At 40.9% G+C, this 12,167-nt stretch overlaps 1 protein-coding gene across 1 annotated transcript in view; it reads right to left on the bottom strand.

The window, feature by feature from the left end:
• SPEF2 (sperm flagellar 2) overlaps nucleotides 1-12,167 on the bottom strand; it is a 175,147-nt gene that overhangs the window by 30,689 nt on the left and 132,291 nt on the right. The window contains 2 exon segments of the mRNA XM_057540876.1: nucleotides 1,808-1,990; nucleotides 2,694-2,800. Of these exon segments, the coding sequence (XP_057396859.1) occupies nucleotides 1,808-1,990; nucleotides 2,694-2,800 (290 nt within the window).

Genomic DNA, 12,167 nt, shown 5'->3' with positions numbered 1-12,167 from the left:
AGAGTAGGGAGCTTATTTATTTATTTATTTTTTTCCCAGAGAACTTCATTTCAGCGATGCAGTTGTACTTTTTGACTACTGTATTCGAAGGTGGCATTTTCAACAAATCATAAAACTTTGCCCTAGAAGCTGTTTTGATAGTCCCATGAAAGAACTCTGTGTGTGTGATGTGGCGAGCGCTGGAGATCTGTGAGTCACGTGGGGAGGTCAAGCGGGCCTCTCCAAATGGCCTCCTTGTCCCGAGCTTCCTGAGGAGTGGGCGTTGGGTGGGTAAGCGGAGAGGGCAGAGCTCAGAAATCAACTGCTCCCAAAACCTAGGCGGTGTTCTGATAAGTATTTCTGAGTTTCTGTTTCATGCAGCAGCCCACTTTCTCTAAGAAGTTCACACTTTTGGTGAGGGAGCTTTCTGGTTTTGCTCAGCACTGTGGTACAAATTACCAGCACCTAAGTTCGTCTCACGTTTGTGCAAAAAGATGTTTAAATTGATAACCTGTGTTCATTGGCACGTACTGTAAAGAGTGAAGGTTGGTACATTCACGAGCGCCCACTTTTTAAAATCTTAAGCCAACAAGAAAATAGAGTAAGTTTTGCCCTGCTGTTTATGTTTTTACACAAAACATCTCTATAAGTTGTAAGCCCAGGCCCAGGACAGTGAAAGAATTCACAAAGTGCTCTACTTGGGAAGTATGTAAATTAGAGCCCAATCAGCTATGCGCCTTTCTTGATCAGGCTTGAAGAACCTCTTCGATGTGGAAGTGCTATTTCCTCTGGCTCAATTGTCTGAGCGTGGGAACGTCAGGGCTGTCTATGAGCATGTCTTCCATTAATCAAGGAAGAAAAGAGAAGCAGGAAGAGATGTGATCTTTCAATGGTGAAATATATACGAGCTACAGGCACCTAGAGATTATCACCCTGTTTCAAAATCAGCACCTTATAAACGTTTCCACCTTTCGTGTCTACCAGCAATGTGAAGTGGTGAACATTAGGATGAATTCGATTAGTAGACACAAAATAAGTCATTCAGGCCCTTCTTAGTTATGGCATTTCATTCTTCCTCCCTCCTTACTCAAGCTTCTCAAAGATGAATCGACTGTCTTATCTTCACTTCCTAAAGACCTATTTATTCCATCACTCCTCTGCAATCTAGACTCTGTACTCTCCCAAAATTGCTCTGGTGAAGGTCAATAGTTACATCCTATCTACAAGTCCAATGGCCAGGTACCATGTTCCTGGATTATCCATCACTTTACACACTTGCCTCGGGTGATCTGGTCCATTCATAACTCCAACAACTGCCTACGTGATGGTGACTGGCTTCTGCATCTGCCGTATCAGGTGGGACATTTCTGTCTGCATTTCCCACAGACATTTCAAACTCAACTTGTCAAAAACCACCTCATCATTCACCACGCTTGTGACCAAAAGAAAAAAATAAAAAACCCTGCCCCTTTCGCTGTGTTCAATGTAACTGCTGTTGCTACTTCCGGAGTATTTGGTATTGGGCATTGGGCTGATTAAAAGCTCTGCAGGCGATTCTAATGTACAGCCAAGGTTAAGAACCACTTGGTAGGAGGACAATTATGTTTTCTGTGATTTCTTTCAGAACCCTTAGCTCTCCAAGCAGTTCTGACTTTTTCAGACCCTCCCCTGGGGGTGGGAGCCAGACTTCTACCTGGGACTTGGACAGTGTCTGTACTGCCTCTAGGTGCCTAGACATGGGCCATGAGACCTGGTGTTGGGAGATCAGGGAGCTTCTTAGGTCAGAAGTACTCTGGTAGGATCAGTGCCACCAGGGGCTGGTAGTGACCTGCATATACTGCTCAAAAGTGACTGTGCCCAGGTGCTCCTCATCCACAGCCTGGAACCTCTGCAGGGTCTCCAAGAGCTCCTCCTCCAGAGGAATGGGCCAAGGCAGCGCGACTACTAACAAGAATTTCCGCCAGTCCACAAACTCCGAGTTTGTTACCAATAAAGATGTTAACTCCTGCAACTAGAAGAAAACAGGAAATGCCATTGGAATGTTTGTATGACTCTCTTGTGACACTCTACCTGCTCGTGTTTCTTAGTAAGAGATTCCGATGAAGGAAGTAAGATTTTAGCTTGGCCAATAGGGTCAGTTCTCATTTTTGTTCCCTCAGGTTCTACCAAGCAATCCACACCAGACAGAACTTAGAGAGTGTTTTTGATTTTTTGCTTCCTTGACATTTGTGGTTTTTGCTTACTGTTACACAAGGAATTAACGCTTGTGACTATAGTACACTTTGTACCTTTTCAACAGAGACGGAATAAAGATGATAATTACGAGTGTGGGAGGGCTCTACAGCTTGTAGGGAAATACTCTTTAACCACTTTGTTTTCTTAAGGAACAGAATACAAGGAAAAGCAAGCGCTGCCAGAATCATCTACTATTACTAGTTAGGATCACTCCATCTGGTAGTAATAAATACAAACTCACTGGCTGAGCCTCATGGTCTCTGTAATGTTTCATTGACTGTCAGCATCGTCACTCATTTTCAAATACTGAGCATGAACATACTACGTGTCTTAACTTGAAGTTCATTCATTTGTTCATCCAGGTTTATAGGCTGCTACTAAATGTTGGATACTGTGCAGGTACTGGTTATTTGAAAACTCTTATTGATTAAAGAAGAAGAATTCTCAAAGCTTGAAACCCAAACAAAATAGAAGCTTACTTCAGGTTGAGTGAGGTTCATCCAACTACTAGGAAAGTTGTTTGTTCCAAGGTTCAGGGTTACCAAATCCAGCAGAATGTCAGCAAATGCTTTGTTTCCTATTATGCCTAAAATACAATGAGAAACATTTTTCCGTTTTATTATGTGATTTGTTTCTTTCACTAAAATAGAACAAATAATGGATATTTGTATAATCACTTTATTCATTCTCTTTAAAACTTTAGCCTTTAGAGAAACAGAAGACACTTTGGAAACATAAAAATAATAATCAATTTCCTGATTTCCTCCCATGGTTGTTTCTCAGCTAAGTCAGCACGTCTTTTTCGGTGAGTAGTAAATTGTTCAGACTGAGTAAGATACTGAGGCTTTATATTTTAGTTTGGAGTCTTCTTTGACCTTGTACTCAGAATAGGTTGAATTTTAAAAACTACTGCAAGGGCTACTATTTTTCAGCAGGGCACTAGAGTAAAATGTTTTGGTAAATATGGGATAAAAGTGTTTCAAACGCATGCACATCACCACTGTGATCAAGGTAACACATTTATCCTCATTTTGCTTTTTTAGATCAGAATATATTTGTTTTGGTAAATGTTGGGATATTTGGGGGCTTCCCTGGTGGCGCAGTGGTTGAGAATCTGCCTGCTAATGCGGGGGACACGGGTTCGAGCCCTGGTCTGGGAAGATCCCACGTGCCGCGGAGCGGCTGGGCCCGTGAGCCACAACTGCTGAGCCTGCGCGTCTGGAGCCTGTGCCCCGCAGCGGGAGGGGCCGCGATAGTGAAAGGCCCGCACACCGCGATGAAGAGCGGTCCCCGCACCGCGATGAAGAGTGGCCCCCACTTGCCGCAACTGGAGAAAGCCCTCGCACGAACCGAAGACCCAACACAGCCAAAAATAAATAAATAAATAAATAAAGTAGCTATAAAAAAAAATCCTCTACAAATATAGACAATATTAAAAAAAAATGTTGGGATATTTGAATTATTAAATTACTAGATTGGAAGTGCTAATTTAGTCATCTAATTGGCTCAAACACTGTGATATATTTTATAAAAGATAACTAACGTTTTAAAGCCTTTTGCTCTTAAACACTAAACTACTTTACCTTGAGATGTTTGTTTAGTCTGTTGCTCATTTCAAATTGCATGCACATGCATTAAAAAAGAAATAGGGAAGCAAAATAAATGTATTTGCTTAAAAAATGTTTAACTCCCATAGTGTCGGTACCTTCTAGAACCAGGAGACACTCCTACATGTTTTCAGGTATCTTTCAGGTCCAGAGTATATAGCTATTCTTCTTTGTTTAGGAATAAAAAGAGTGAAACGTAGATGTAGAATCTCAAATTTTTCTTCCTATATCTAAGTTTTTAGCGTTTCTAAAGTCCAACATGAACTTTATCATTTCCTCTAACCTTTAGGAAAATGTAGTAATCCTTTTAAAGTTTCAGTGGTTCAAATAACATGCACAAGGTTCAGATCTGGAAGGCAATTTTCTGGGTAGCAAGAGCAGACTCTTTCTTTCTTTGATAAGACTGGCCATCCAGCAGGTTGTTCAGAAATAAATTCTCTATCCTTTTTGATCAAACCTGAGTATCCAATTTTATAGAGATGAGAATAACTTTCCCAGGTAGTGGAACTTTTGGTAAAATGATCTTTACATGATACTATATTGGTTTACAGACAAGTTAGAAATTAACCATTCATGTTTCTCAAGATGAAACCACAAATAAACTCAATTGAAACCCTGAAGAGGCTCAAAGTATTTAAAAATTCTGGTAGATATGTAAAATATTTCCACTGTCTCTAATAGCTACGGTGCAAGCAAAGTGTAAGAAAATACTTTCAGTTCACATAGGAATTGTTTATCTGGGAACTCTAGTGTGAAATGTGAAAACTATTTTGATATTTGGCCTTGTTACTTAAATAACCAAGGCATATAATAATATGGTCTTCACATATAATGCAGTAGCAGAAACAGATAAGCTTACAAATTTTGTTTACAGATCAAAAACAATTCTCTTTCCATTTGGCCCTAAGTTAGTTACCTAATGCGACCGTCATTTAGAATTATCCAGGAAAAACAGTTAATTGTAAGCCAGGCCTAAAGGAACTCAGATCATCATTATAGTCTAGTTACCCTTAGTAGTAACTCTCAGAAAGATGACATCAAAATAATACCATTGCTTAGAAGTATATACTTCACCAAAAGAATGTGAAAGAACGTGTGGATATAGAACTAGAATTAGAAAGTCAGAGGAAAACCAATCTTTGGATTTTTGCCCTGTAGGTCTGGATAATGCCAAATGCCTTTTGTGTTTGATATGAAGACTGGTGACTTTTACTTTTAACTTTCAGGTTTTTGAAAATAGTTCTTTTTGCTATGATCAGTGATGAGGTCAACATTTGTCACATTACTAATCACTTTCGTCAAGCCTTTCTGAGTTTGATGAACAATCCGAGATAGGTCTTGTGTCACCAGTTGAAGATGGTGTTCTTGTATTCCATAAATGAATGGCTTTCCTAGGGTCAAAGTTATAAATGTCTGGAGAATTCAACTGAATTATCAGGAGATCTGTCATGCTATCAGCCTTGACCTTGGCATGCATTTGTGACTTAGTGCCCTTCATCTGACTAAAGCCACATTCTGCTTCAGCTGAACTTGCAAGGAGGCTCAGCACTAGGTCCACGAGTCTCAGGATGTTCGGATACTTGTGTAAATAAACAGAATTCACAAAATCCCAGGTCAGTTTGTGGATGTTCTGAAATCTAGGAGGAAAAATGTAAAAGATTGAGACTCCTAAGTTTTACTCCAATATTTATAAATATCAACTAGGTTACTTATGCTCACCTGGCATAAATCTCTAATTTCAACATGCTCCATTCTGTGTCTACTTCTTCAATTTTCACCTTGGCATCTTCCAATACTGGTTCATGATGTGCTATCAGGATGGACACCTCTTTTTCTCCAAATTCTGCAATCAATACGCCAAACAAAAAGTCACATATCTTAAAGACATGTGTACAGACAATCAAAGAACAACAGATTCAGAGCCCGAGTTCATACGTTACCTTGATTTATCTTCGCTGGCCACAGTTTAAAGCTCCCAGTCGTGGCTGCCTTCACCACATCTTGGTTGACATCTCTGAAACAGCCTCTCAGCCTCTTGATAAGATGTGTTAAAACCAAGTTTCTCACGTCAGAAATGTTTCGCTTTCCTCCGAGGAGGCAGTTACCTGAAAGTGTGTGACTGAATCTACCAGGCGTTCTTTTGGCCCTGGTCTGGGGAGGGAAAAAAATCCCCCAAGTGGACAATTACGTGCAAAAACACCTAGAAAATGGTTTCCCAAGTCCATCTGTCTGGTTGGATAGACTCTCAGATCATCCCGGACTCCTCACCTTGTCTGATATATTCTGAGCATTTCCAGTGTTGACTCTAGGGTGGCAAATATATCAGCAATTGAAGAGTTTCTGTTCTGATTGACATGGGACAGAATGCTGAGGACATTAATGACATCCAGCAAGAAGTGGACAAATTTAACAATGTCTGCCTGCAGGAGGGACTCTAGAAGGTCTTTGGCTTTCTGATGATTGGTGTCACTTCTGCCTTCCCTTGTCTGTAACATGGGCTAGGAAAAAACAGTGGTTTATCTTTCTCAAAATTATTATTTCAAATGGCTCAGTAAAAGTATTCTTTTTATTCTGAAAAAACTAAAATAGTACAGTATTTCAAAATTACGTACCGAATGCAGCTGCTGGACAACTGATATCCTTTGAGAAGGTTCTGGAGGGAGGCCTGTAATCCTTGAAGCCACCTCCGGCCTCCTACTTGAGAAGGCATCACAGGTCGAAGGTGAAGGCCTTTGAAATTACCAGAGTACTCTTATGAACAGGAGAATTGTGATAGAAGTGGTAAGTGCTGCGGAGAAGGTCTCTGACATCGTTGTACAGGGGAACGCTCTGGAACGCCGCTTTGTAAGATACCTCGAGCTGATGCGCAGAGCAATACACAGTCAGCGCACGTGGCTGGATTTCTCTTAAAAGCAGGGCCACCCCACTGCCGTCTTCTCGCTCTGAGCTGGGGGCACCATCACTTGCGAAACCAACCAGTTTCTTTGCTCACTCTTGGTTCGACAGTCGAAGTTGAAGATTTCTCTCTAGAGTTTTCTCAGTGGCATGTTTTATTGCCAGAGGTCCCTTCTTTTCCCCCGTCTGTACCCCAACGATTTGGCAGTGTACTTTCCCTGCGCACGCGCACTGCTCGTACACAAGGTCAGCTTCCTCGATTGAACTGTCTGTGATCCCATCACTGAGGACGGAGAAAAACTTACTTTTTTCTAATTTCTCTCTTAGAGTTCTCCGTTCTGCTTCAGCAATATACTATGTAAATGTTCTGGCCGATTTGTTCGTTCTGAATACCTGGCCAATATCATCACCCTTCATATCATCCAACGAGCACATCCAGATAAAATCGTTGAGGGGACGTCTGGTCTTGGCAATGGCGTGGCAGGATGGGAACAAGTTCTCCACCCTCCCGAGGGTGACCTTGCTCGTGGTCCTCACCATCAGCTCCGTGGTGATTCTGCTTCCTGGGGAACCACTTGTCGCTTCCATGAGGGAAGGCTTGGCGTGAGCCTCGCTGAGATGGTGCACGTTGAGAAATTCAGTCCGGAAGTTGTCGATGCCATAAAAAAAAAACCTCACTTGATTTTCCTTCGACTTCACTCTGTGTTTACGACACAGGCCACAGAACATCAGATCTAGTATCTCGTCATACACAAGCCAAGGGTATTTTTTAAGCCAAGTTTTCAAAAATTGATTGTTCCTCTTTTGGAGGTAACGGTCAAGCTTCTGAGGCCTTTTCTGCGTTTTGGTGACTCAACTCACAACATCTGGAGAATCCCTGCCTTTAAAATAACTCCATGTGGTTATTTTAAGTAATCACCAACGCCTACCTGCAGTTTTGCTTAATCCCTGTCCCCCCTACACTTGCTCATTATTCCTGGAACAATCTTAGTGAGTGCTTACTACTTAGCAGGCATTTTGGTTAGTACGCCAAGTGCTTTACATCATGTCATCGTCATCACCCAGTATCCCTATTTTATAGTTAAGAAAGTAGGCCAACTACTAGTATCCATCACCATTTTATGGGTCAAAAACCTAGGGCACAGAGAGCATAATTAATTTGTCCGATGTCACAGTGGTCATATGTGGTGAAGCTGGCGGTCGCTAGCAGGCAGTCTTACCCTCCACGTTTACACACTTCATATTACAGGTTTCTCCTATGGGCAAAGGGTGCTATGGTCTCCTTCCCCCTAGAATCCGTTTCTCCAGGCAGGAGAGGGGCACGGCATTTTGCTGTCATTTCCTTCCCGAGGTGAAAGACAAGCATCACAGGACATGCAGGGTAGTGTGTCTGCAGGATTTGCTTTGGATGCCTCTCCCCTCCTGCCTCAGCCCCGTCTTCTCTGGCAGTGGTAGGGCCAACTTACTACAAGAAGGGCATCCTTCCCGGATGGTTTTGAGGGACCATCAGACTGTTTCTGAGAGAGGCAGATGGCTACTGTCTCCCCCAAAAGCCTCAACTAACCAAGAGGCAGGGGTCAGCGTACCTGGCTTGTTCCCTGAACGGAGTAACTAGAAAGCTCTGTGGGTTTTCCTAGGCTTAGCATCTCTGAGAAAATTCTAAAACTATGATACTATATATCTGCAGGTAAGTAAGCCCCCTAATTTGGTCTGAAAGGTAATTAAGTTAGTCTGACGTTTACACAAATCAAGAAATACAGAAAGATTTCTGAGAAAAGGTACGATAAGAAAGGACTGATGTTATTGACAGGAATAGCTCAACCAGGTGGCAAAATCTAGGGATGAGAGCAGAAAGGAGTGTGGCCCCCAGGTGCCCCGTGGTTTTCTCAGCGGGTAAACTCCTTCCGCTTGCTTAGATTCAGATCACAGAAATATGTCATGCAACGTCAAAATCTCAATGTAGATTCCATTTTCCCCGGTGCCTGGAATACTCCGCCCCTGTTTCGCTTCCTGGAAAGTTCTATCCAAAAGCTTCCCATGGGCTACAGCCTTTGCTAACCCACACAGGCAGTAACAACTACTTCCTCCTTGAATTCCTGTAAAAACCATGTAGCTGGATGATCTAGCCTGGCCAGTACATCCTAGACTTCCTGAATTTGTGCCCTGACTCTGAGACCAGTCACTGATTCTAAGGGTCTCTAAGAGGAGTTTGAAGGAGGGACCCTTGTCAGTTTTTAGAACAAAGTTATAGGCCTTGAGCAACTAAATGCTGCGTCTCTTGAAGAAGGAGTGAGGGTACAGAATTTGCTGGATGGTGTTCTCTCCTGATAGCCTCTCAGCAGAAGCCAAAATAGCTATGAACTGAATCTCTATAGACATTACATAAAGTACTGATGGGCTTACAAGGAAAAGGAGTTCTTATGGTTTAAAGTAGGGACTTTGGAACACTGCAAAAGTGTTCTAGTTTCAACAGACTCCAAATTGCTTCCCTTGGAGAAAGACTGTCTTCCTGATGTGCTGGCACTTGATGTTTGGGACAAGATGTACCTACCCAGAGCTTACTGCAGTACACAAAATGAGTGTTTTTGTTTTGGATGCTACAGTCCCCAGGGAGCCGCATACCTCATGGTTCAATTCCACCAGGTATTTTGGGTTTTTTCTGAAATTGTCCTAGGATAATGCTGAGGTACCTACTAGGGTATGTGCACCTTCAGGATACCGAGCTCACATTTTGGATAATAATAAGCATAGTTTGTATCAATATTGTATAATGTTATATATTATATAATAATGTAATATTACTGTAATTATATAATTAAGTGATAATGGCTTATATCACACTTAAATTGCACATTCAATGCACCAGACGCTTTTACAACACTTTACATACATTAATTACTTTAATGGTCATAACAGTCCCATGAAATACCCCATTTTCCAGATGAGGAAAGTGTGACAAAAAGAGGTTAAATAACTTGCCCAAGGTCATACTACAGTCATTTGACAAAAGGGGGATTTGAAAACAGCTATCTGACTCTTCTTACTCATGGATGGGTCTTCTTCCTCATCCAGCCATGGGCAAGAAGTGTATTAACGTGGAAATACTAGTATGGGGGCTGATACATAGCGCCTAGCACCATGCCAATATTGGCTACTGTCATAATTCTGAAAATACTCACTAAATCCCTTCTAAGCTGGGACTATGCTCATGGGAATGATTCTTGGGGCAGTCAGTGGAAAGAATGTCTTGGTGATTCAGGCTCTCTTTTACTTAAGCTGCTTCTAAAATTCTAAAGTATAGATCTGTGTTGGCTGGCAAGAAAAATGCTAAACATGACAAGTTGTTTCATTACATTTTGCATAATCTTGTGTGATTACCACATATAAGGTCATTTTTTTATGGCATATGTGTGACAATCAACAAATGGTATTTTATATCTAATTATTGCCTTTTCCAAAGAAGATTTAGAATCATGACAAGTGGCAGAATTTGACAAAGAAAGGAGTGCTGAATATAAGCACTCCTTATATACCATATTTGACAGTATATGACGCATTTTTAATATTCCATTGTTTTTGGTAAGGACTATCTTAATGAAGACTTAATTTTCATATGGGTAACCAGTACTCAGTGAAAACTCCTTAAGCTTTACTTCTTTCCATTAATACCTTTAATTTTTTGAATTTTATTTTATTTTTTTTAAAGAGCAGGTTATTAGTTATCTATTTTATACATATTAGTGTATATATGTCAATCCCAATCTCCCAGTTCATCCCCCCCCCACCCCCCCACCATGCTTTCCCCCCTTGGTGTCCATATGTTTGTTCTCTACATCTGTGTCTATATTTCTGCCTTGCAAAACGATTCATCTGTACCATTTTTATAGATTCCACATGTATGCATTAATATACAATATTTGTTTTTCTCTTTCTGCCTTACTTCCCTCTGTATGACAGTCTCTAGGTCCATCCACATCTCTACAAATGACTCAATTTCGTTCCTTTTTATGGCTGAGTAATATTCCATTGTATATATGTACCATATCTTCTTTATCCATTCGTCTGTTGATGGGCATTTAGGTTGCTTCCATGACCTGGCTATTGTAAATAGTGCTGCAATGAACATTGGGTGCATGTGTCTTTTATTTTTTCTATTTTAGTGTGATGCTATTTACTTCTGTTTTTTTTTTTAACATCTTTATTGGAGTATAACTGCTTTACAATGGTGTGTTAGTTTCTGCTGTATAACAAAGTGAATCAGCTATACATATACATATATCCCCATATCTCCTCTCTCTTGTGTCTCCCTCCCACCCTCCCTATCCCACCCCTCTAGGTGGACACAGAGCACCCAGCTGATCTCCCTGTGCTATGCGGCTTCTTCCCACTAGCTATCTATTTTACATTTGGTAGTGCATATATGTCCATGACACTCTCTCACTTCTTCCCAGCTTACCCTTCCCCCTCCCTGTGTCCTCAAGTCCATTCTCTACGTCTGTGTCTTTATTCCTGTCCTGCCCCTAGGTTCTTCACCACCATTTTTTTTTTTTTTTTAGATTCCATATATATGTGTTAGCATACGGTATTTGTTTTTCTCTTTCTGACTTACTTCACTCTGTATGACAGTCTCTAGGTCCATCCAACTCACTACAAATAACTCAATTTCGGTTTTTTTTATGGCTGAGTAATATTCCATTGTATATATGTGCTACACCTTCTTTATCCATTCATCTGTTGATGGACACTTAGGTTGCTTCCATGTCCTGGCTATTGTAAATAGAGCTGCAATGAATATTGTGTTACATGACTCTTTTTGAATTATGGTGTTCTCAGGGTATATGCTCAGTAGTGGGATTGCTTGGTCGTATGGTAGTTCTATTTTTAGTTTTTTAAGGAATCTCCATACTGTTCTCCATAGTGGCTGTATCAATTTACATTCCCACCAACAGTGCAAGAGGGTTCCCTTTTCTCCACACCCTCTCCAGCATTTATTGTTTGTAGATTTTTTGATGATGGCCATTCTGACTGGTGTGAGGTGATACCTCATTGTAGTTTTGATTTGCATTTCTCTAATGATTAGTGATGTTGAGCATCCTTTCATGTGTTTGTTGGCAATCTGTATATCCTCTTTGGAGAGATCTCTATTTAGGTCTTCTGCCCATTTTTTGATTGGGTTGCTTGTTTTTTGATATTGAGCTGCATGAGCTGCTTGTATATTTTGGAGATTAATCCTTTGTCAGTTGCTTCGTTTGAAAATATTTTCTCCCATTCTGAGGGTTTTCTTTTTGTCTTGGTTATAGTTTCCTTCGCTGTGTAAAAGTTTTTAAGTTTCATTAGGTCCCATTTGTTTATTTTTGTTTTTATTTCCATTACTCTAGGAGGTAGGTCAAAAAAGGTCTTGCTGTGATTTATGTCAAAGATTGTTCTTCCTATGTTTTCCTCTAAGAGTTT

Source organism: Balaenoptera acutorostrata, chromosome 2 (assembly GCF_949987535.1).
Source record: "Balaenoptera acutorostrata chromosome 2, mBalAcu1.1, whole genome shotgun sequence".
Classification (NCBI taxonomy): Eukaryota; Metazoa; Chordata; class Mammalia; order Artiodactyla; family Balaenopteridae; genus Balaenoptera; species Balaenoptera acutorostrata.
Note: the sequence above shows the minus strand (reverse complement) of the source record. Positions and strands in the feature narration are given on the sequence as shown.